The sequence below is a fragment of the Condylura cristata genome, unplaced genomic scaffold, assembly GCF_000260355.1.
Source record: "Condylura cristata isolate star-nosed mole 26May11 unplaced genomic scaffold, ConCri1.0 scaffold00007, whole genome shotgun sequence".
NCBI lineage: Eukaryota > Metazoa > Chordata > Mammalia > Eulipotyphla > Talpidae > Condylura > Condylura cristata.
The window spans coordinates 34,930,218-34,957,347 of record NW_004567108.1 but is presented as its reverse complement, the minus strand read 5'-3'; the positions used below and the strand labels follow the sequence as shown (position 1 = coordinate 34,957,347).

The 27,130-nt window shown below is 32.9% G+C and overlaps 1 protein-coding gene across 2 annotated transcripts in view; it reads right to left on the bottom strand.

Moving 5' to 3' along the window:
- AP3B1 (adaptor-related protein complex 3, beta 1 subunit) overlaps positions 1-27,130 on the bottom strand; it is a 191,498-nt gene that overhangs the window by 16,115 nt on the left and 148,253 nt on the right. For both annotated transcript variants that reach the window (XM_004678186.2, XM_012721952.1), the window contains exons 23-25: positions 13,045-13,276; positions 8,278-8,362; positions 690-787 (exon numbers count right to left, since the gene is read on the bottom strand). In XM_004678186.2, the coding sequence (XP_004678243.1) occupies positions 690-787; positions 8,278-8,362; positions 13,045-13,276 (415 nt within the window). The remainder of the gene's footprint in view (positions 1-689; positions 788-8,277; positions 8,363-13,044; positions 13,277-27,130) is intronic.

Sequence of the window (27,130 nt, the reverse complement as noted above, 5' to 3'; positions counted from 1 at the left end):
AAATAATAGTTATTTCTCCTTATTCATAATGGGAAATTTTTTTTTATTAGAAGGTACGCTTGGCTCCAGAGCAAGCACACGAAACTTATACTTTCGTTCTGTTGAAAATATTTTCTTTTTTAGGTATATATTTAAAACGTTTCAGCTCTGATATAGTCTGACAACACAACATTTCTTTAATACAGAATTGGGCCAAAAGAAAATAGAGGTATTTTAATGCTATAATTAGGACTTTTATTTTGAAGAGTTAGGCACTCTAATGTGCACAGGGAAAAAGGCATTAGTGGGACATGAAAAACAGTTCCATAATGAAAGAAAATACAGAAATGTAACATTTATAGTGGGAGGACTTTGGTAAGCTCCAAATTCCTGGTATTTTCACTAATATAAAATGCATGAGTATATCATTAGGCTGACAAACCACAACTCCCAGAATTGAAAAGCTGATTAAGAATCAATTTATTATTTTAAAGACATTTTAATCAATTTTCAAGTATGCCACAAATGTAGACATACTATACTTTTAAGTTTATTTTATAAAAGCCAAACATTAAGCAAAAACTGGAAAATTATATAGTGACATTTGTTAATGGTTACGTATATATGATAATTTGTTTTAGAAACTGGCCAAAAGAAAGATAAATATTATTTGGGATGTCAATTTCCAGTAAATTGTAGCAATGTCTCACCTTGCTCTTTCTTGAAATCTTTCTCTGATATGGCCACAGGTAAAAGCAGTTCTCCAACCGGTGGTTGAATATTAACACTGAAACAATCATCCTTGGTACTAAGGAAAAAACATACCAAAACCAAGTAAATAAGTAAATATTTTTCTTAATAGTGTACATATAAATAAATTTGATTAAGCCATACCCCAGCATTTAAAGTATAAGACTTTCTTGGCTTAAATATTAGTTATAAAGACTTGATAAACTTCTCAAATTATTTGCAGAGAAACACATCTAGTATCTCAATTAGAAACGCTTTTTTTTTTAACAGAATAGGTAGATCAGTAAACAGCATTTGTACAGAACTTAAAAAAAAAAGGTAAACATGTATGTTCACTATTACCAGAGGAACATCATACAGTTTATAGAGTGGATCAATTAATATTTTATTTTTATTTTGTAAATTTAAAGCATAGAAAATGAAATGTCTTAGTCTTAAATGGCTAAGATTGCTTTAAAAATATTAGATTTTAATAAAGAACAATACAACGTGATCATACTACATTTAGCTATAATGCTAATACAATTCTGCATCTGCATCTCTTTAAGAGAAACAAAATTCCTTATTTTCTATTAGTTTTTCATTGACATTATAGATGGCCTCATATAAGTTAAAAGTTATTATTCCCAATAACATGAATATGTAGATTTCGGAATAATATGTAGATATGTAGATTAGATTGGGATATTATTCCCAGTAGTATGGATATGTCATGATATGAAGAATTTAGGAAAGGGAACTCAGTACTGTATCAGATAGAAAAACATACTTTGCATTTATTTCCCTTAAGTTTCAACAGCATTACTCTATAATACTGTCAAAAGTTTTTTTAAAATTAAGTTAGATGTTTGACATTAGATAGATGAGTATACCTTTTAGGAATGATTTTGGTTGCAAAACGAGCAAAAAATTTAAGAGCTTGTTGAAAAATGGTTTCTTATTGTATTTTAAAATATATATATATATAACTAATTAATTATTTTTAAACTGAGATTGGGATACCTCCATCAGGTATTAGCACCAATGCGTACCCACTACCTACTCGTCCATATTCCACTACCATAGACCTCTGTGCTTCCTTCCCTCTTTTTTCCTTATGGCATTAATCATATTCTATTTTGAGTATCACTGAGTTACCCAGAAAGAGGTATTCAGCAGGTTATCAGAAATACAAATTAAGTATTAGGAAAGTATTAGGAAAGAGGTCAGAACAGATTATTATGAATTTGGAAGTAACCAAAATGGTACTGGGAAGGACTCAAGATCTTCAAGTGGATAAGATCAACAGAAGGCAAGGACAGACTAAGAAAAAAGGGTAAGTCATAGAAAGCTGGAGAAAACCTGCCTTCAAGTGAAAAACAGAAGAAGAGCAACTTGCAGAAGGGACTGGGAAAGAGTGGTCAGGGAGAAAAGGTATGTGACAAATGCTGCAGGAAGGAATAAAAAGAAGTAAGTATAACTGCTAAGCTTAGGTTGGATGAAGACTGTAGGATGCAGTGAGTTCAAGCAAAGGCTTCAGGAAGATGCAGAGGAAAAAGAATGCTTAAAGGAATCTAGTATGTTTAAAGGTTGCAGGGAAGAAGCCAGGAAAAGATTAAGAAACAAGAAATAACAGAACAAAGTCTCAGAAGAAATAAATGAGGTTGGGAGTAAGAGCACATGAACCAAATGAATGGATCAGTCCTGGAGTAAGGTACTTCTTCCAAAAACTGTAGAAAAGCAGTATTGAGGATAGGATATTTGGAGGATAAGCCAATGCCTGACACAGTGGAAGGCTAAGTCACATTAAGAGAAATATGTAAAGGCTGCTGATGAATAAGTGGATAGGTAAACATGTGCACATAAAATACGTACATACACATTGCATATATAACTAATTTAGCCTTACACAAAAATTTTAGCTTCAAGTAACTGGATAAATTGGTGTTCTATAAAATGAAAAGCACACGGCACTCCACTGAGGCATAAAACTAACCAAGCAAAAAACATTTACTAATATTTTTTTCTCATTCCTTTAGAAGTTCTATTTTGTCTGTAAATTTGTATTTTAGTAAGTATGTAATATATTAGCACAACGACACACATACAATTTAAAAACAATATATTATATGTGTCTGTGTATATAGGGAGTACACGGTAGAAATATTTTATTAAAAATTAGGGCAGGTGCCTCCCTGGTGGCACAAGGGGTTAAGCTGAAGCACTGTGAAGCTGTTAGGTTTGGTATGGTAATACACATTATTTTATACTTGTCAATCATATCCAGTTTATAAACCAGTGTTATTCTATAAAGTAAAATTCTGAGAGAAACTGACACATATTCTATAAAGTAAAATTCTGAGGGAAACTGACAAAAAAAGCAGGTAAGTAGATATTTAGAAAGACATACTGATAGATATACACACAAACACATAATTTCAGTAATTTATCAAACTTGATCTAAGATGTATATATGCTTGCAAAGGGATCTTTGTCTCAAGAGTACAAAAAATATATATTGTTTTTAAAAGATATTTTATAAGGTCTATAAAAAATAGAAAAAATATTTTATTACTTTTAACGAAAAAAGAAAACATTTAAGAAAAAATAGAAAAGAGACACGCAAGAAAAAGCACAGATTTTCTAAAGTGCAAAGTATACATAAGTCTATACCAAGAAATTGTAATATTTGATGAAATGGTTTCCTAGAAAACTATAAATTAGGAATAAAAAGGCTAAACTTTATCAGAATGTAAACAGAGTTCATTTCTATTTTTTCTTATTATCTTTCTAATTAACTCATACACACATATTTTATAGAAAAATTCTTAATTTTTCTATGCCATTTTTAGAAAAAGGTCTTATAGATATACTGCATTTTGTTCTTAACATATAGTAATTAACTTATAGTAAAAGTTGAAAAATGACAATGTGCATGGTCCCTTTCCAACAATCTTAGCTTATTTAGTATGTTTTCTTCTCCCAACCCTCTTGTTAAACTGATCAGGTTTTAACCATCTCTTTTCTTCTCACTGTTAGTTATTTGAAGGTTACTAATTCATGACATTTCCATTATGTCAGTGGTTATTTTAATATTTTAGCATATTTAAACATTTTGCTTTTAATCACTTTTCCTGACAAAATAGGAATATCATCATTTCCCTCACATTTGTCTATGTCAACATTTTACTTTCAATTTATTTTTAAAATTTACTTTTTACATTGTCAAATATTTTTACACACTGATAGATTTTACAGGTAGAATTCTTTAGAATTCTTTAGAATTTAGAATTCTTTTTAAATTCTGTTTATCTGTCTAAGATTTTATTGTAGCAGAAATCTACTACAGTATATTTCTGAGCAATCCTTTCAAGAAAGGATCTGTGGGTGGTAAATGAAAGGAATCACTGTCTTAAAAGTGTCCTTTTGGGGACCTCCCCTGTAGCACAAGGGGTTAAGTCTCAGCACCATGAAGCTATGGGAAGCCACTGCACCAGGGAGTTAACTCATATGGCTCAGCAGACCTCTCCTGTCCTGTCCTCTGCTCCCTCAGCAGTGTGTTTCAGTAGACCTGCCTGTTCTGATCCCCACTCTGTCTCTGGTGAATCCTTTTACCCTTGTACCCTTTGACCTCTGACTACACCCCAGTTCTTTTATGCATTAAAAAAAAATCATCCATTTGGATTTCTCAAGATTTTAAAGGTCATATTCTTTGCTGTACAGACACCAGAAATGATGACAGCAATAATCAGAAATATGTTTCTATTCACATTCTTGCTCACTTTTAGCTCCTACATTATATATTACAAAACTTTTTGTTCTTTTCTGGAAGATACTAGAATGCATTGAAAATTATCCTTATTAAAAATTTCACCAGCATGTGGTCTTAGATAGTCATTCACATTTATCTTATTTGGCATTTGATAGCCCTTTCAATCTAAAGGTTTGTACATTTCTTTTGTTACAGAATATGTTCTTTTAAAATTTATTTAATTACTCTTTAATTATTTCTTATCTCCACCTCTTCCTAGATCTCTTATTAGATGAATTGATGCTTTTAACCTTTCATATTTTCCATCTGTCTTTTTGCTCTCTATTACAGTTGATTTTAATGACTCCTTTCAGAACAATAAATTGATTCAGCTGTGTTAGGCATCTACTAAATTTCTTTTGGCATTATGTTTTAAAGCACCACGTATATACTTAGAATTTTCTAGTTTTTCCTTTTGCAAAACAAGCAATATGGGCTCTCCCTGTTGGTGCAACGGATTAAAACATAGCACTATGAAGCTATCTGCAGCCACTGCAGCACAAGTTCAATCCCACGTCAGGGAACTGACCCACATTGCACAACAGACCTCTCCTGTCTCTCCCACTGCTCCCCTCAGCAGTGTATTTCAGTCAGTTTGCCTGTTCTGCTACCCACTCTGTCTCTGGGGAATCCTCTCACTCCCTGCACCTCTGGCCTGCACCCCAGTTCTTGCTCCTTATAACTTGAACCAAAAGTCCTCCCCAAGCAAATAGATCACTTTCTTAACAGTACAATTCTTATGCCTCCAATTAAATGTTTATATTTACTTGCTGTTAGTGGTTAAGGTTTGGGAACTAGAGCTTGGAAGTAGTTCTTTAGTTCCCCAATAACTCTTATTCTTATTTCCCCCAACATGTTCACTTGTGCTTGATATTTTGCCAAGTTTGTTCTTATGATTATAGTAGTTTTAATACATTAGCATTTTACTCTGTGGATTTTATTTTCTCTTATTGGTTATGTGTTCCCATTTGCTTTCCAACTGCTAATGGCATTCTTTTTTATTAAGTGCCCATTCTTTTTTATAAAAACTTTTTTGAAAGATTTTTTAAATTATTTATGCACACAAGAGGTGGGGTATAGGCCAGAGGTGGGCAGGATGAGAGGATTCCCCAGAAACAGAGTGAGGCGCAGAACAGGCAGATTGAAACACACTGCTGAGGGGAGAGGTGGGAAAACAGAAGTCTGCTGCGCCATGTGCATCAGCTCCTTGGCCTGGGATAGAGCTCAAGTTGCAGTGGCTGATAGCTTCAAAGTGCCTAATAGCTTCATAGTGCTGAGACTTAACCTCTTTTAAATGACAAATTTTCTGCTATTTAATGACTTTTGGGAGGGGTGGATGCTAGTACTCAGTCCTCTACCTGACCCAAGTTTATTATTTTTCTCAACAGTTAATATGTTAATATTCGCTGATCCCAAGGATGGACCTGTTTATGTACAATGCATCTACTTTTAGAGATGTATTCATGAATATTACACATACTTTCAATCTTAATAAATGTAACCAAGGGCATACTTTGATGACCATTTAAATGCAGAACTACATATGTCATTATCTACTGTCCATATAATTATAAATAGTAAATAATAGTTTAAATAATAATAGTTTCAATAGTTTCATTCATCTATATAGGTATCAATAACTCTAATGGTATAGAATTAATTTAGAGGCCAAAGTAGGATCGTTTTACTCATGTTCCTTTTCTTTTAATAAATTAAAGTACATCTGAAAGGTTAGGATCCATGTTCTCAGCATTTCTGAAGGCATCTTATCAAAGATACTCTTATTACCTATAATTTTATGTATTGATTTGTATAATGTATTTCAAGGAAAAAAATCCAATATCAGCTATTCTTGTTTTTTTTTTTTCTTTTTTATTGAACAACCAAGATGAATAAGGCACATCACTAAGCAAAAAGTGCTATTTACTATGCAAAAGGCACAGTCAGTGATTGGCATCTAAGACCAATTGATCTACCCATTACCACTATCTCCCTACCCCCTCTAACACTACTATGAAGCTATTGATTTAAACACTGTCGATCGGTTTCCATTTTCTGATTTTGGGCAGGCCAATTAAGAAAGTGAGTAATTGTGATTACACTGCTTCAGGATCAATTACATTTGATGCAAGACAAACTGTTCTTTTTGGATGGCATGAAAAAATAATTTTGATGTAGCATGTTTATATGCTTAATAAAATCTAAAAAATAATTTTACTTCACACTAGAAAAATATACTAATGTAAATGCTTAAAAATAGCTAAGATTATTTTCTATGTAAAATAAATTTACCGTTTTCCTAAAGTTTAGCTTTAGAAAAACTGAGAAAAAAATATATTTAGGATAAAAATCAAACACTACCTAAATATTTATCTGGTCTAAAGAGACTTAGTTATTGTGAAAAAACAAAGTGTGAATTCTATGGTATAGAGAATTTTGGTAATGAAAATGCACTTAAAAAAAACCCCACAAACCCACTTCATTACTAGAAATATAAAAGATTCTTTATATAAATTGATAAGAAAAAATATTTTTAGTTCTTACTTTTGCCCTCTCTTGATGCAAAAGCTTTGTCTTTGGGCTCACATTGTTGAAATCATTAAAATGAATATACCTCTGGTGTTGGAGGCAAATCTATTTAGAGTGATGTTACTCATAGTCTTGTGCTCAGTAATATTGATTTGTGTTGTTTGTCTAATAGAAAAATAATAAACAATTACTAGGCAATGTTGGGAAAAGTAATCAGTTTTTATATATCACTAATATCGCAGACCTCCCAAAACATAAAGGTGATGATCTGCATAAAATCAATGTGTTATGCTACATTGCTTATATTCATCATTGAAGGTTTTCAGCAATAAATGGTACAACATTATAGGCTGGAGTTACTGGTAAACTGAAAAGGTATATTAAAAAAGGTACACCATATTTAACCTATAAACTTACTTAACATGTCTATTTCCTAAGCTAGAAGATTTTTAAAATAAAAAGTTCTGTTCTAAGCTAGTTATAATTTGGATAAATTAAATGTGTCAACTCTTTTAGAATAAAAACAAAGCAGCCTCAAATCAAAATAACAAATCATATCCCATATCAAAAAAAGTATTCAAAGAGCTCAAGTATAATTCTTAAAGATGCATGAATATAGTTTTGTACTAATTTGCTCATGTTTTCTGGATTTCATCAGAAAAGTAGAAAACATTATATAAAAGCAATAACAATGTCAAAACCCAATCTCAGAAAAGCTCTTTCGGCTGGTGTTCAACTAAAAAACCTTTTTTATCAAGAGCAGTTTATAAATTAAAGGGAAAAATATATGGGTTTTAGGTGCTGAGAGAATCAATAATTCTCTATTTAAGAAGCTCAAGGTAACATATCAGGTATTTCAAAAGATAACTTCTCTGGGTATTTCAATAATATTAAGTTTTAAATTTCTCCTGGATTTTCATCATGAATTTTCTCATGATTTTTTCAAAATTATAGTTAAATTAAAATTTTATTTTGCAGTAGTTTATTTTAACCAACAAACTATGAATTCAATCACATATGATAGACTATACTAGTTAGCTGTGAAACAAATGCTAACAATACAGACCTCATACACATTTTGTAAAATTATTCCATGGTGATATAAATGTTGCCAAAGAAAAGCATGTTTGTTTAAGTGTTTTTGTCTCTGTAGGAAAAAAGCTACCGAAAGTCTAGTTTTGATATTACTTTATAGGTAATATAAAATACAGGAGAACAATTGAACTTACCACAACTGGAAACTGGCAGTCTGAGTGGAATCACAAAAGTCAATACCCATTGAAACAGTAATGGATCCCTCAGGCTCAAGAGATTCTAGGAAATAAGATAATTTAGACATGAAAACATGGAGGATGTGAAAAAGCAGCAAACTAAACACTGAAACTTAGTAGTTTGGCTCTAAGTGTCAAATTTAACACTGGCTCATAAGAACAATTTCAAACTAAGACTATTAAAACAAATTATGAAGTAATTTTACTACTATTTTTCTACTCAAAGGCTTTCTTTTTTCACAACTTTACTCATATTCCATTATCTACTTGTTTCAGAAATAAATCTCATCCTGAAAAATATGAATTATAATATCTTTCAGGCACTGGAATTGTGAAGGAAATAAATATGTTTATGTGGAACAAGTGAATTGGTCTCTGGGTAATTTTAAGAGGCTATGTATTTAAAACTATGAACTATTTATGCTATATATAATTTTAAACAACAGTCCGAATTTTCACTGGTTAAAAAAAATCTAAAATTTAAAATAAAAATTAAAGGAGAGCTGGAAGAAATTAACTTCTACGCAGAAATTAAGCGGGACAACTGGGATTATCAACAATAGGAGATAAAACAGTAAGCCTAACTGCAGTATTATGAGAATTACTGAAAGAAAATTTAGTATCAGAGTATCTTGAGAAGACAAATAGTGATATTAATATTTTATACATGTTGAATTTCTGAAATATCATCAACTACCCAAATGTGGAAAATACCTATCAATGTTCAAAACTGGTGTTTTTCAGTTGAAAATGATAAAAATTAAGACAAACAACAAAATTATATTCTGCTTATTATTTGTGTACAATAGAATAATGGAGGAATCTTAAATACCTAAACATATATTTTAGTATAAATATTTATTATGTATATTATTTACTTAAATACAAACCACCCACTTGATTCCTACTTTGCTCAAGGTCTTCAATATAAGGATACTGCAGTTGTACCACACATTATCTTTATATTCAGCTTTATCTATTCTGTGTCTATTTTGCTATGGTGATTACATATTAGCAAGCACACTTTAATCTAATAGATTATGACTCTACTATGATTTACCATTTAATGCTAACCATGACAGTGATGGTAGTACAGATGGGTCAAAAGAAGAGCTCAATAAATTTAAAACATTTACCAGGATTCTATTCAAGGACCGTAAGTCTTGATGCTTAAATCTTAGGCAAAAAGGTATTATTTTAGAGTAAATAACTGTAACAGTAATTTTCTTGCATTTCTCCTAAAGTTATACTTTACCAGTTCACACCTCCGACAGGTAATGATTTAGATCTCTCTACATCATGTATCCTTGTATTTCACTTGACAAAATGATAGTCTCAAGTGTGGCTAACTCTTCAGGACCTCAAGTGCACCTGTCGGTCCTGGCTAATGTTGTGCATGGGTGAGCACACTCCCTAGTAAGGCCAACAAACAAGCCAGCAGAGCACAGTGCACTCTGTCCTGCAAATAGCTGCAGCCCACTGCTTTGTATCAAGCAGAAGCTACAAGAAGCCCCTAGGTCTGGTACAAACATGCACCCCACCCCCTGCATCGGGCACATATCCTGTTTTTCCCTGCACTTACAGACCCTATATACCAATGGGCAGTCCTAAACAGACTTCAGACCCCAGGCTCCTGCTTCAGTTCCTTTTGCTCTTTGAGTCTCCTAAGATCCGAGTGAACGTAGCAGTCAGCACAACCCTCGGTGGGTTTGCAACACTCAAGATGCCTTGTTGATAAGTACTCTTTGGCATAGTTTGATACTCCCTTCATTCTTAGCATAATTAACTGTGAGCTTAGTGCCATGCTAATTCTGGAGAACAGGGCATGATCAATGGTATGTTTTATTATAAGACTGCTTCAAGAACAAAGTGATCAGCATAAAATTATTCATAAATGGATTTATATAATGTTTGATGCCCATTAAACTGGGCAAATTTACTCAATTAGATGTCTGTTTCTGGATACTCAAATCAGGTGAGTGCATTTAGATACTGTTTCTGACATAGAGAAACTGAACAAAAAGGTTCAGGAAAAAGACAGATTGGCAAACTGACCATAGGTCTGAGGCATATAGCAAGGAGGAGAGAGAGAGGCATAAAACCAGGTAAGGGAGGAGCACAAAGGACTATAGTGATAGTTCATAGGTGATATGGTGGTGGGAAAACTACATGGACTACACCTTAAGGAAGAACTCAAATAATATGCAAAAATGAACAATGATGTAAGGGGAAAAAATACTTGAGAATATATTGAAACTATATGCTTTATGCATTTTTTTAAAAGATACTGCTCCCGGATATACTGCCATATACATGAAATGATTACACTGAACTGGCTGCAAGATGCTGAACTTATTATATATAGCACAACACAAATAATGAAAAATGACATCATATATGAGTAATCACTAAAAATCTTCGCTGAATTCAAATTTTCAATTGTTAATATAAAGTCACTGAAAATAATAATATTTCAGAGAGTCTAAGCATATGTGTGTGTGTGTTATGTTCCTGGTCTCTGGAGGAAATAATGGCTCTTTATTCCTAACATTCATAGAAGGAATTTTTATAAATTCCTGCTAAAGACAGAGCAAAATCCACTACATATTAAGAGAAAGGAGCATGGTGACCAAAAAGCAGTTGGATTCCTTAATATACACGCATACTCTTTTTTTTTTTAATTTTACAAAAGTTTATTTTTACATCATTTTGTACATTTTTTTCCATCTCAATTGTAATCCCTGTGGGTTTCCGATCACCAAGTCACCCAACACACATATTCTTTTAAAGTAAACCAAATATCTTATGTCCCTTATTTCACAAAAAGTGGAAAATACAATTATTTTTTCCTTCTTGTATGCTTAATATGGTTTTGGAAGACTTAATTAAAATGTGTTATACTCTGTAACTCTACTGTCATCTATTTGAAAAAGAAAAAGAAAATAGGTAATATTACATACAAATAAACTGCATAGGAAAGAACTTTATCTTGAGGGTGTTTAGTAAGTGCCAACAAAACAAATGCAACATTAGTTTTAAAATCTGCCTAAGAACAGAAAAGTCTATTGCTGGCCTGTCCTGAGGCAATCATATACAATCATTATTTTATTTCTATGTTAGGGCCCCACGATGAGATTTATTATATTTATTTCTTCTATTCTACATAGGCGAACAAAAGGTCAACTCATCAACTCATTATGACAGCTCAAAGAAATGTTAATACTGTTCTACTGTTTTAACCTTTGGATAACATTTTCAACCTTCAGACAATTCATTTATCAGCTGCTTGACACTTCTTAAACTAAACTAATTTTTTAACTAAGTAAAAAAGGTTGAATTTCAGATTTGTAGCAATAAAGAAACACAAATTTGAATATTTCCTTAGCAATATTACAAAATAAAAATCAGAACACTTTGTTCTCTATTTATTCTTATATGGTCTTAGCTGCCCAATTATTTTTTAAAGGGTATTAAGTGGGTTTGAAATCAATTTACTTTAACTCCACTTTTCTTTGGTGGCTTATAAAAGTCTACCACATTTCATCTATTAGGAATTGCTTTATTCCTTTGTGCAAAAATAACACGAAGAATGACTTACAGGGAATGAATAAAGAAAGCACAGTGACTAAGTTTGAGTTCATCCTTGTCAAAAGTCTTTATTCACTGAAAAAGGAACTATCTGGAGCTTTGTCATGGTCACAATTCAGGGATTCCGTAACATACACCTTGTATTGTTTTTAGTTGATATTTCTACCTGGAGCTTTCTCCAACTAACCCTTAGGACTATGTCCACTTACACAAAACAGAGAGACATTTTAAACATTTTAAGTTCAAGACAACTGTTATGTTTAGTTTTTTAAAAGGTGACTTTTTGGTTAACATTTTTATCAAATGGAAGGGCCCCAAATAGAAGAGTGATGCTCAGTTGGGGAGATGATGTGATATAATGAGCACTGATGTCAAGTGGGAAGCACATGGTACACGGGGGCTCCCTGCTCAGCCTTAGGTGGGGTGTTCCATGTGGAAATTAAGGCTCACATTGCTGATACTGCTTTAGTCCAAAAAAACAAGATTTGTGGGTTTGCTTTTGAAAGTAGAAATAGTGTTTTTTTAAAATAACAATGCCAGATTAAATAGTTTTTTTCTTTTTTAAAAAAGCTGTATTTTTAAAAATTGTCATACTGGTTTACTACACTGTATATGATTTAGGGGTATAAAATGATACCTTTTCTGTTACCACACCACACCATGCCCACCACCAATGCACCAATAATCAACCACCTTTAGCATGATGTGTATAAAAACCAGTGATATACTTTGGGTGATACTACATTATACATCTGGAAAGGAAGCTAAGTATTTTTCAATTTATGGAAAGTGAAAGGGAGCAGGGGTGAAGAGGCACTGTACTTGAAAAACAGAGTAAAGTTATGCAGGGAATGAAACTGACCAGTAGAGAGGCAGGGAAGACAGATAAATGAAAGACAATTTTGATTCTTCAGAACTACCATTTCATCAGTACTAATATTCCCTTTGCAAGCACCAGATTCACAAAGGACAAAGAAATGTGCTTATTTACCTTTTCTGATAATTCAGTTTATAAAGGAAAAACGAATACAAACTGAATATACTAAGTAGTCAATAAAAATATCTATTCTACTTTACTTTTTGAATGAACACATTTAATTATCAAATATAGTTCAAGTTATAAATGAAAATACTTACCTATTGGATCAAAAGCGTGCATCTGCACGCCTATAGGAAGTTTTTTCCCCCCTATGTGGATATTTTCTATCTTTTGATCAGTGGTATTATTCAAAGTTATTTGTACAGAGACCATTTTATCACCAAAAATACAAGGTTGTCTTGGAAAGAAATAATCAGCAGCCAGTCCTTTTCCACTCATTCGATGAAGCAACGCATGGGTTTTCATTGGCACAAAGACAGGAGTACTAACCTGTTGTACAATGGAAAAAGAAAAAAGATTAATTAATTGTATATTGGAAAATATACAAAAAATTATGACAAAACTCCCTCGTTCCCTAAAGTTTTATATAAACCACAATAACAAATACTAGTAGGACATCACACAGAAAGACATTAAGTCATATAAAATGTATAATAAATGACTTCAAAACAGAATTCAAATTTTCGGTATTCTGAAGACATGTATTACAATAGCTCAACAATATATGTCTAATTAGACAATAATGCCATTTATGTATTCTTTTTGGAAGAGGTTATAAATTGGTTATTTTTCCCCCTAAGTCTAACCTCTATATTTGGATATCTTTTAAGTTTTCTTACTAGTTCTGATTTTCTCAGACTTCTGAACTATAAAATAGTATAATCTGCCAATGATGAACACCTTTAACCTTTATTTCTAATTTTGACTCCCAAAACATTTTCACCTTGGGTATTTTTTTAAAAAGATTTATTCATTTGTGCATACAGAGTTGGAGTACAGGCCAGAGGTGCAGAGGTGGTGAGAGGCTTCACCAGAGACAGAATAGGGAGCGGAACAGGAAGATGGATGAAGTACACTGCTGAGAGGAGCAGCAGGTGGGTCAGGAGAGGTCTGCAGCTCCATGTGGATCACCCCCGGAGTAGCAGATCAAACTCATGCTGAAGTGGCTTTAGCTTCTTAGTGCTGTGCTGTAAACCACTGCACCACCAGGGAGGGCCACACTATGAGTATCTTTTACTGTAAACTGCAGGCTACACTTTATCCTTTGCTTAATGATTAAAAAAAATCTTCTCTATTTTGAAATTCAATAACTATTGACTCATATTTTCTTCTATAACTTTCCTGGTTTTAATTTATTAATTCATATGGAACAGATTTAGAGTATTGAGTCTACATTTAATTATTTTTCTCCAAACACTTAACCAATGGTACATTATTTAAAGATTTGCATTTCCTCAGTAATCTATAAATGTGAATATTCTATTTATGAATTTGGGACATTTTTGGGTCTTGAATAAGTTGTTTAACCAGCACCATATTGTTTTGTTTCCCATCATCCTACATTGTGATTCAATCATTTAGCAAAACGAAGTTAGCCTTACCCTCCTCCTCCCAAACATTATTTTTGGCTAATCAACTATTTATCCTTTTACTGAATACAGATGCGTTCAATAAAAGTTTCCTGTTAATACTGAGTAGAATTAAGAACAGGTACCTTAAGTGAAGAAACAGCCTACACTAAAATCCATGTGGTAGCTAACTTTTCATTCAAAGTCAAAGTGTTAAATGTGGCCTGGCCTACCATGGGCAGGTTTAAAAAAATCAATTTGTAAATTAAATAGGTTTAATCAAAATTTTTTTCTTAAAAACTGTTCTCTACCAAACCAGGTTATCTATTATCATTGTAAGAGTACATATTAACCTACTAAGCATGTTTTACTATACCACTAGCACTTAATAAAATGAAAAATAATATTAATAATTTAAAGTTCAACAAAACTTCTAGTTAAATATTACATATAAAAAATTATAAACAGTGCCTTCTACACATCATTCAAATATAACATTCCTTTTCTGAAAGCTTAACTTATGAGGGAGAGTTAAAAATTTTATGAAGTAATTTGTAAAAAACAGTAATTGGCTAAATAAAAAATTTTAGCTATATGATGGGGCATCTGATCTTTTCATTCTATGTCACTCTTCCCATAATAACAGTCTAGCTTTTTAAGTTTCTAGGCACTTCACTTCTAAGGTTCTTTTTCTTATATATAATTTATTTTCAAAATCTCCTGTTCCATTGCTTACACTAAGTTTTACGTCCTTCATAAATTCTGGGGGTTGGTTAGTGTAACAAGAGAGTAATCCTGAGCAGTGAACATTCAGAGGACAATGGCCATCAAAAAAATAAGCAATGGACATGCATGTTTGTTAATATAAGAATACACACACAAACATATTTATACTTATAGATTTATACTCAACAAAAACATTCTTCAAAATTTCCAATGTTCTGCGGATATGACAAGCCTTTACCAGGATGATTGTATTTCTCAGTATTTCCTTAATTAGATGCTAAGTGTACTCAAGACAGTAATAGTCTTACTTTTCATTGAAAGACAGTTTTTGTAAAATAAATGTTGATATAGCCAGTTTTACCTCTGAAACCTCATAGAAGTTTAGACTGTATATAATTTGGGGAAGTAAAGTTGAGAAAGGCAAGTATAGTTACATGAGAAAAGCAGAACAAAAAGTTTGGTTTCCAAGCAGGTAGTAATTAGCATTCTAAATATACAGGAGGTGATTAGAAGGTATGCCTTTAGTCATTTAATGCTATCAACATGTCTTGGTTGGTTTATTGATTTTTGTCAATCTAATCCTGGGAGACACAGACCAAACATTTATTTTCTTCTATCTTATCTAAAAATCTTGCACCTTGAATATAATAGTTAAAAAGATGTAAAGAGATGTGCAGTGTAATTTTTCCCATTCATTCTTTCCACTTAAGCAGTTAAAGAAGCACCTCCCGCCCCTAATGAATTCAACATTTAAAACAAGCCCTGACAATTCTCAAAGATTATTCCTTCTAATACAGAAGTCTGTGTTTTCTTCCACAATAAACAACATGATAAATGGCTTCCTGGTAATATATATTTGTTAAAAACTAAAAAAAGCCTAACTGAAAATGTTTTTTTTTTTAATCCTGTTTTCTAAGCTCATACAAATGGTATTAAGCCAAAGATTCCAATATCTACAATTATACAGGTAATATTTTATTCAATCAAAGCACTAGATTCCACAAATCCTTTATACTGTACACATGTAATTAACTTATTTTGAAAGGAAGGCAAGACTTTATTTCAATATTTAGTAAATAGTTACAGCCAGAAAAATATCCATAAATCTGTGACAGTTCATATTTTAGATGCCACCCATTGTGAATGAAGGTAAAAAAGGTGAATTAAATACAAAATGACCTAGACTTGGGCTGTAAAAATGAGGATTTAAGGGAAAAAAATAGGTATTTCACAACTTTGAACGAAACAGATCATCTCAGGCAAGGATCAGCAAACTGGAACCCATAGGCCAAATATAGCCTTTGCCTGTTTTATTGATTTTATTCACTCTTTACATATTTTAGGTGGTTGCCATTTTGTTCTACAATGGTAAAGTTAAGAAGCTACAATGCCCAACATTACTATCTGCATCTTTACAGAAAAAGTTTGCTGACCCCTGATGTATTTCCTTCCTCCCTGCCTTACTCTATTGTTGTGGAACAATTCTCCACAGGTCTCTGCATATGTTTCTGCATATTTTCAGGGAAAAGGCATTAATAACTTTACTTCTGAAATCTTTTCAAGGATGTTTGTACAGCAGACTGTTTGTTAACAGTCCCTTATAGGAGATCAGCATCTTCTACACAGGTTTTAAATTTTTTTTTTATTCTTATTTTTGCCATAAAGCAAAGCACTGCATGGGCAGGCATCACCTGACCATCAAAGTATTATCCCACAGGAAATGAAACCTCAAGGAATGATGCATATGACGTGACTCTAGCTACTGCTATTGCTGTGTGAAATAAACTTTCCCTGTTTCTGACAAAGGCATCTCCTGTCCTGTAACAGTTCCATTGTACCAGGCTAACTTGTTAGCTTGCAAAGGAATAACCTCTCATACCCTTCACAGTTCTTGATACCCTCTTACTTTTGGAGGTGGGTAATGTAACAATTCCTAAAGCCACTTATTCCTAACTAAATTAACCTTAGTAAAGTTATCATGTATAGCTGTAAATATAATGGCCAGTGTGGGGGTTGAATATGAGCTAACAATACAGTTTATATTCAAGGGTGCCTTTCTGAAATCTTGCACAATGGCAACAGAGGGGCTTTGTTAATGAGAACACTGCTTTAAATAGTAGAAACATTTTTCTTTTGATTTCCTTTTATGAAAATGAAATTAATAACCTGGTTAATTTTCTCTATGGATTTCTTAAGTACCACACAGTGTTCTATCAATAAAATTATATCATGTCAGTCCTCTGCTCAAAACTCTCCAAATGCAATGAGTAAAAGTCAAAAATTCTTTAAAAGTCTATAATGTCCCATATAGGTTTCCTTTGTGATATATTTCTCTGGCCTCAGTTCCTATTATTCTGAAACCCATGGCTCATTCTATTCAAGCCTCCCCTGACTTCCCTGCTATTTATTCCTTGCACTCCAGTTACACTTTTACCTTATGTACTAGGCATTAGTTTCCTCTACTGGAAATGTACTTTCTCCAAATAATCACATGGCCCAGCTCTGATATATCTTTGCACAAATGTTTCCTTCTTCATAAAGCTTAACCCATTTGCATCTTTTTTTCTGAATTTTTCCTTTTTCCTTTCCACAGCCACTTAATACTTCCCTAACATAATGTCTGTATCTAATTTGTTTATTATGTCTCACAATTATTTCCCACTTGAATGTTCAATGCATAAAACATAATTTTACAATTTTCAGAACTCAAAATATAATCTCACTTTTTAAATTTTTATAGAGATTTACAGATAATACACTTACAGTTTTGGTCCTAACTATACCTCTTTTGATATGAGTGCTCAATTATAACACTATTCTAAAAAATATTACATATTTATAGCAGCATACTGTGAACACAGTGGGCACTATCAATATTAGTATTTGTTGGGTTTAGGGTATGGCTCCACTAGAAAATTTCTCTTACATATAATTGTAAGCAAAGAAATACTGTATTTCTTGAAGGTATATACAAAGAACAACTTACTAAGTGGGAAGATGTCTACAGTACAAACACTAATTATTAAAATATCTAGTTTTACATTAGAGTATCTAATAAAATATCTAGTTTTACATTTTGCAGGGGAGGAAGAGGGATCAAAATGAGGGCTGGAAGAGCAGCACAAAGGACTATGGTTCTGGTGCATGGGTGACCTGGTGGGGTGGAAATTCTATGGGGACTACACCTGAGAAAAGAAAGTAAATAATGTAAAAAAAAAAAAAAAAGAATACATATAAATAAATAATTTTAAAAATCTAGCTTTAGGTAACTATTTCCCATTAAATAACAAAACTTGTATAAACAGGGACATATGAAAGATAAGACTTGGCAGTATTAGTTTTGATTTAATTATTTAGCTAGTATGTTCAAAGAATTAAAAATCTAGTTGCATTACAAGCAAATGATACAGGTTATCCTCTTTATGATTCTTGAGGAAGCAATTAGCTCACTAACTATAATATCTCCAAAATAAAAAGCCCCCTTATAGAGTTAACAGAACAAAAAGCATCAAGTAACGATGAGATAATACGCTACAAATCTTTCTACAGCATATGTTTAAATAATAAAAGTCGTTTGTGTACCTTTAGATGGTTTGTGAAAATAACCAATCAATTCTGCAGACACAACATTATTTCTAAAGGAAATCTATGTGACTCATGATGCTTGTAGATACACAGAGACAAACCACACATATTTTATCAGTTTATTACAGTAAGCAAATAAGCGTGGAATGAGAGTGCACATAACTGTCTACTTAGCGCTTACTGAAACATTTATAAGAGCTGTTATCTCCCTAATAACAGACAGACAGCGTGCAATTTTAGAGGGGAGAAAAGCTTCATATTTTTTAACACTTCACTAAAAAGTAACTGAAGAGTGTAAAATGAAAAATACTCTGTGCAGTTAGCTGGTAATGGACCATATTATCAACTCAAGTTAGATTTATAGGATACAAACTAGTCACTAATAGTTATTTTATGACATAGCATGTCTGCTTTTTTTTTGAGATTATTAAGATTAAAGTTGTAAAACTTCTTTTGAAAATAGCTGTTCAAAATGATTGAATTATAAAATTTAAATGAGAATTGAAAAATAAAACATGGAGTTTCAAGTAAGTGCCTAAGAATAAAGCCTGTTCAACAACTGCATTACTATTTCAGAGATGACAATCCCATGAAAGGCTTTATGAAAACAATGTTTTCTAGCCTTTTATCTTTTAATCCACATTTAGTCACCTAATAGTTTTTAAGTATTATTAATCTATTCTAGTTTGGGACTTCAAAAATAGGAAGATCTGTAATATATAAAATGCTCTTTTTGTTATCTAGTTGTGTTTGGCTTATTTTATAGCAGTAGGTATTTTGGCTTATTTTATAGCAGTAGGTACTTAGATGATTTATAAAAATGATCAGAAAAGAAATTAAGTTGTAAACAGATATACAATTTCATCTTTAAATACATTTTAAGCAAAGTATGTCTCAACTGATGAGATGTAATGCAAAAAGTTACAGTATTGTCTTACTTACCCAATAAACAACACAAGTCTTTCACTTTTAATCCACATATTGAGCCTCCTATTTAGTATATGATTTTAAAAAGCAAATGGAAAATTTGCTTATTCCTATCTATAAACGAAGACTCAAATAAATACATCTCAATCTCCTACCAAATACTAGTTTATTTACACAGTATATAGTTCTAAAGATAACATCCTCCTTATATATGTAAATTTAGGTATTCCAGAAAGTAATTGTGTTCATTTCTCATATTTTAGTGTAGTATTCAGTATATATTATGAAAAATGTAAGACTCTTTCACCTCTTATTTTGGTAATAATCAATATGTATTATGAAAAATATATTTGCAGAAAGATCTGAATACATTATCAACAAACATTTAGTGAGCATCTCACTTCATGCATTGTGAAAAATAAGTGCTAATAAAATATGCCTACAGACCAAATTCAGCCCTCTGACTGTTTCTGCATAGCTAAGAATCATTTTACAACAAAATGGTTTTTTAAAAAAGAGAAACTACATTTTTGTGCTCTCAAAAATTCTATAAAATTCAAATTTCAGTGCCCATAATTAATGCTTTATTGGAATAGAGTGACATCTATTCAGTGATGTCTATGGTTGATTTTGATTACAAAGGTAGAGTTGAGTGGCTAAACAGAAAACAGATACTACTTATTCCTTTACAAAAAACATTTTCTGACCCTCCTAATATGTGATACATTGAATTTAAACTGGTTCTGGATGGGGAGGAAATTATAATAATATCCTACCTTTCCCTTCCCCCAAAGGCACATCTATAAACATCACTGTTAATAAATTTATTTTTATAAATCTGAAATCTAGGATGATGGCCACACTTTTTTTTTTTTAAGATTTATTTATTTGTACGTACAGAACTGGGGTACAGGCCAGAGGGTGGCGAGAGGTTTCACCAGAGACAGAGTGGGGAGCAGAACAGGCAGATCGACGAAGTACACTGCTGGGAGCAGCAGGCGGGCCAGGAGAGGTCTGCTGGGCCATGTGGTCACTTCCGGGGCAAGCGGGAATCAAACTCATGCTGAAGTGGCTTTAGCTTCTCAGTGCTGTGCTTTAACCCGCTGTGCCACCAGGGAGGGCCGATGGCCATACACTTTTATTTACCATATTCATGGAAAAATAGTTCCAGAACCATGGGTAGATACATATTATACTTTTCTTAGGTATGTCTTACTATTCTGATTTTTTTTGTTTAAAGGTGCTAATAACAAACAGAACTTGGTTTTCCAGGTGTTTAGCAGAAAGTTTCCAATTATTTATTACCATAAATTTTACTAGAATCAGAACGTTTTGCATAAACATAAAATAATTATGTATTGTGTTACTTCATGATGTGATAATCATTTGATCTTAGTTTTATTGTTTTCTCACAATATCCATGACAAAATATAAAAAAGAAAATGTTGGGCCCTCCCTGGTGGCGCAGCAGGTTAAAGTACAGCACAAAGAAGCTTAAGCCACTTCCTCATGAGTTCGATCCCTGCCTGCTCTGGAGGAGATCCACATGGCTAGGCAGACTTCTCCTGGCCTGCCCGCTGCTCCCCTCAGCAGTGTACTTTATCGATCTCCCTGTTCTGTACCCCACTCTGTCTCTGGTGAATCCTCTCACCCTCCGCATCTCTGGCCTGTACCCCAGTTCTGTACGAATAAATAAATAAATCTTTAGAAAAAAAAAAAGAAAAGAAAATGTTAAGAGTCCTTTATTGTAATCAAGCCCATCACCTTGGCATTATCTTTGATAGCCTCCTTCTTTCCCTTAATTAGCTGTCTGTTGTATTCATTTCCTTGTTACTGTCCCCCTACCACCAGCATACTTCAGATCACTGACAGCTAAAGCAGGAATTTTTTTTTTCCAAATCGCAAAAGTAGTGTGTTTATTGACAATTTTAAGCACTATGGACGTATAAATAAAATCCCCTTCCTGTTTAACCATAAGTAACATTTTGGTGTCCCTCCCAATCTTTTACTCCCTTCTTACTTCTGCTTGTCCACACTACAGAAACATACTCTAAGTGGAAACCCTATCTTTAAAATCCAATCCATACCACAGCTTCCTGTAAACAAGTGTTTCTCCCTTATATGTTCAGCAAGGTGTGGTGGAACATGCCAGGCTTTGAAGATTGCCAGACTTGAACTAAAAATCTGGCTTTAAAACTTACTAAGTCTATAACACTAGAAAAGTTACTCACATACTATCAATATCAATTTTCATATGGGTGAAATGGGATAAACTAACATCTGTCAGGGTTGTAAATCCAGGCTCAACATAAAAATATTTGGGGTGAACAGTCTGCAGAACATGTTAGGTACAAGCAAGAATTTCAGAGTTGAGATAGAAGAGTGTGTGGCTGAAATTCAGTGCAGGTGAAGTTACTAGAATGAAAAAGATAAAGAGGCTGAGAAGTTACATGTTGCATATGATAACAGTATGTATACTGAGATGTCCCAGGATGACAGTGGATTGGAGGGAGAATATATGTGATGTCAAGATCTCCACTGGATGTGGGTAAGTGATTAAGAAAACCCCAGATGAGAATAAGGAAGGGAAATGTTTGTAGCAAGATTGAATGGACCTCATAAGGGGAAGAAATATGAGAATGAAAAGGTTATGGCCTAGCAGCAACAGTTGGGAGTTTCATATAAACAATCTTGCTGGCAATGATGATTTCATCAGAGACAGAATTATAGAACATTCTGAGTAAGGTCACATGGAGTATATTATTATAACATGCTGAGAATATCACTACAGCAAGATCCAAATGGAGATTCTCAGGGAAAAACTAGGGTATATAATAGTATTTTCTAAAAGGATGTGAGGGAAATTGGTTGCTGTTCTACATATTTTACAGATGGAACCACTGCATCGAAAAACTGGCCATGCTGTTTGTATTTAACTGAGCTGGGGATATGGGTCTCATCTAGATGAACTCCTAGAGGAAGGGAAAGAAGTACAGCTTAGTTAATGTATATACTGGAAATGGAGTTTTATTATAGCTACTTTAATCTTACACAATGGGTCCTTCTAGGGATACTTTCTTTGACTCTCACAGAGGGGGAGAGGATCCTTGAATACCCCAAGTGTCAGTCAGGAGGACCATAATTTGCCAAGAAATTCCCAAGACAGGGGGATGTGGGTCTTTTGAAACCATAAAAACTCCTAACTCTTTCTCTTTCCTCTCTCTCTCACACACACACACATATGTATATCATATGTGTGCATGTAAATGTGTGTGTACTCTCTTTCCTGTGCATAAATATTTTAAATTTTTCAAAAAGAAAATAGAGATGGGGAGCAGAACTTGATTATAGCACAGAAAATTTGAAGTGTTTGGAATCCAATCCTGTGGTAGAAAACTGACAATCCAGTTTTCTTCTCTTTAAAGTCACCTGGCTGAATTTTTCTGGATCAAGTCCTGGGATGGGGGTCTAGAGGTCTGTACTCTGACAATGGCCCATGTGTTTCAGTTATGCCTATTTTTGATATATTAAGCACTTTTTTTCAGAGGCAAGAAAGGCTATGATTTTATTCTTGTCAAATAGGGTCAGCAATAGTGACAAAGAAAACACTAGATTTTAAATTAGAAGATCTTCAAGTTACTTAATGAGAAGAAAGCCACTTAACTTCTTGAGCCTGAAATGTATAAAATAAAGGACAATACTACCTAATTTACAGAATTGTTTTATAAGGGTTCAGTGAGGTACTATATATATAAAAAAGTGTCTTGTACATTCAAAATACTTGGTTTTGTGTTGGTATAAGCCAATTAATATTACAACTGGACTGGACTTCAGGGTTCTAGATTTGCAAGATGCCCTGAAATAAGAGAATCTAACTTTTACACAAATTCTAAGAAATTAACTCAGTATCTAGTTACATCAAAAAGAGCAATGAAGAATACCATTAAAAGAATGAAGGTAACCTAAGGTAGTTGGATGGGGCACTGGACCAGATGTCAAGAGACATGAATTATATTGTCAACTGAGTGACATTAATATGGCAACACTCTAAGTTAAATCACAACCGTACTTAAGTTTCTGTTTTTCTCTTCTGTAAAATGGGGCTAATTATACATGTCCTGTCTCTTTCACTGAATTGTTGTGAGGATAAAATGAGATTGTATATGTGAAATTGATTTTTAAGCTGTTCAATAAAAGGCATTCTTGGGATTATTAGTAAATTGAGTTTTCAGTCAACTTTAAATCACCGTTCTTTCAGATAACATAGGGTCATGAGGTTAAAAGTACGTATCAAAAAGTTGAATCACCATTGGAAAAGGGCTTTTAAAACAATATTTCTGTGTTTATTGATAGTACCATCCAAAGACCTTTAAAAAAGTAATCCCTTCCCCCATGTCTTTTTTTCTCTGTGTTAGTTGTGGGTGAAGAGGACTGTTCTCTAAAAGGTTTCTAAATGATGTTGATGTTAAAAAATATAGTATCACCATTTAACAGCCTTTTAAAGAGCAGTCCCTAGTACAGCCTTTGTTAACAACTAAGGGAGGAAGGGACTGTTTTTTTGAAGGCTTTTAGAGGATGTTGTTAAAAGAATATATAGTGACATCATTTAAAAGCCTTTTAAATAATAGTTCTCTTTCCCTCCCAATTGTAATGTCCTTGGCTTTCATTTATTTTGTACTAGAAGCTGAAAATGGACATGCCAACATATTATTGGCTGTGGCAGGCATTTGTTGGATGGAGAATGATGCATTGCTTTTTAAAAGGTTGGTGTCCAGAAATAAATCCAGCTCAAAAACATAGTGCCATTTCTATACAGGATATTGCCCACCCACCTTATCACTGAGTTGTTGTACATTTTGCTTGTTTTCTCTAAGAGTATACAAAAGAAAGCTACCACACAAAACATGAAAAGAATCACAGTAAGTCATTCCAAGATTTCCTCTGGCATAAATGTTGTCCTACCATTCATGGTTACTTAACTCTCCATCCAATTCACTGCAAAATCTAACTTTTATCTCCTATTCTGCTGTTTTCATTAAACTATTTTTGTTCACTATTCCTCTAATTTTAGACTTTACTAGGAGACAGAAATGGACAGTTAGGTTCCTCTTCATATTTAGTTTCCAGGGAGAAAAAAGTAAAATCAATCATTTGGTTTAAAACACTAAGTCTGATAGTAAGACAGATTAGCTTTGATTATCTTTCACATATATCTCAAAGAAAAAGTTATCCAGGAAAATAAACATAAGATACTAGTTTCCCATCTCTTCTTATGTTGTATCTCTTCAGAAAAATGTCATTTCGTATTAAGAACAGGGATTCCTAAACATACAAGTTTGATGAAAAGTAAATTTTTAAAAGATCTAAAAGCACAACTCACTGAACACTGTATTTTAATTCTAAATTTTAGTGTGTACTTTATTTTTTGTTAGTCTTGCAACAACACTCAGTCTATGATTTACTTAAACCTATGTTTGAGTCTATGGTAACAGTAAATCATTATGTATAATTTACTACAAATTATTTAAATATCAAATACTGCCCATAATGTGATTAAACTCTTCCTCTCCCACTCCAAGTCATTTTATACTCCATCTTTTTAATGAAAATATTTTAAACTACTTATTAAAGAATGCAACATTATTTATGTTCCTAGCTTAGAGTTGGAACCACCAGAGTATATGTAGTCTGTTGTCGATCAAAACATCATTATTTAGAACCTGAATGCAATTTTCCCTATTATAACTTAGCTAACTTTATGCATTTCCTACTATTATTTAACTTTATGCTTATGCATTATAATAGTAAGCCTAGACAATACTAATTTTTTGCATGTTTTAAAAAATTTGTCTTCTCTGTTGCCTTAATAGTGGAAGTGAGTTAGTTACTTACACTTACAAATACACTTGGTATTAAACACTTAACATTCCCTGCCTTATATGAGTGGGCCCAATGTAATCACACACCCTAAAGTGAAAGAGGGAGGCAGGAAGGGCAGTATCAGAATGATGTAGTATGAGAAAAGATACTACATCAAACATACATAAAGCCATTGCTGGCTTTAAAAACAGAAGGGGTCATGAGTCAAGAAAAGTATGAAGCCTCTGAAAACAGGAAAAGGAAAGAAAACAGATTCTTTCCTATAGTCTCCAGATGGGGTCAGAACTGTGCTGCCATCTTGATTTTAGGTCAATGAAACCCACTTGGACTCACTGTTCTTGACTTCCAGAACTATAAGATAACTTGAAACAAAATTATTAAACCTGATGATGACATCTAGTTGAAAACTACTGTTTTGAAATTGTGTGTTATAAAACCTATCAGTGGATAGATTTGTATATGGTACAAATGTTTGTTAGCATGCACCATTCAACAGCTCAGTTGTATATGAGAAGTATCAAAAATTCAGTGTTCCTGCAATGTTTTTCATTGGCTTTAAACTTCAGTTCATATAGAAATTATTAAGTTTGAATGGCTCTCAATCCTGGATAATTTGTCAGATTCTTTTTGAGAACTGGATTTTTAAAATTTCCCTTCTTAAATCCTCTTCTATATATGTATCAAGCATATGGAGTTGATTTTGATCCATTTGGTTAATAGGCCAGTAATAAGAACCAGTGAAAAGAAGAAAAGATTAACGCTTTTCTAAATTTAATTTCTGAATTTTCCAACTTAGGACATGCGTATTACTTAAGACTATATTTTTATCTGCCGTAGCCATTATGATTAATCTTTCTAAGGAAAAAAAAAATCCAGATACTATTCTGTATGAGTTCCGTAATAGTTAAAGGGAACTATTAGGTAGAAGGAGTCATAGCCAATTAGATGATGAGCATGAAACAGGTCAGTTTCAATGTTGGGAAAGGGAAAAGGAAAAATATCATAAGGTCTGAGTAGGGCAAAACAAGTTTAGAATAATGAAACACCTGAGTTAGAGAAGTGAGGGTGTTATTAAAAAAAAGTGGTAATCCTGAAAAACAAAATACTACAACTTGCCTGGAATCTTAGAAACAAACACACGCCTCTGAAACCTTTGAAAGATTACACTGAGTTTCTACAACCAGGTTCTTAAGCATGTTGCAACCATTCATTCATTTAGAAGTTACAACTGCTGGGTAAATAATGCAGGTGTATCAGTGAGTGTTAACCCAACCAGTTCTATGTGAAAAAGTGCAGACATCATGAAATATAAGCAAATGTTGCTCAGGAATTAAACAAAAAAAAAGATCAATTCATTTAGTATTGTTTGATAGAAAAAATGTGGAATGGCAAAATAATTCTTATTGGACATTCCACACTTGTAAATTGTATTGAAGTCATTATGTTAGAGTTGAATGTAAACGAATTTTTCTCTAATGTTTTGGCAGTGTTTGTAATTTCCTCTCAAGAACCCAAGACATCTTAGACAAAACCCACCGCAGTTCTATGTATACTCTGCTATATGCTTGTGTTTTGGGTTTTGTTTCCATGAGAATGTAGATATATCTTAAAACTGGAACAATGGAATAACTTTTAAATCTGTTGCAGATTACATGGC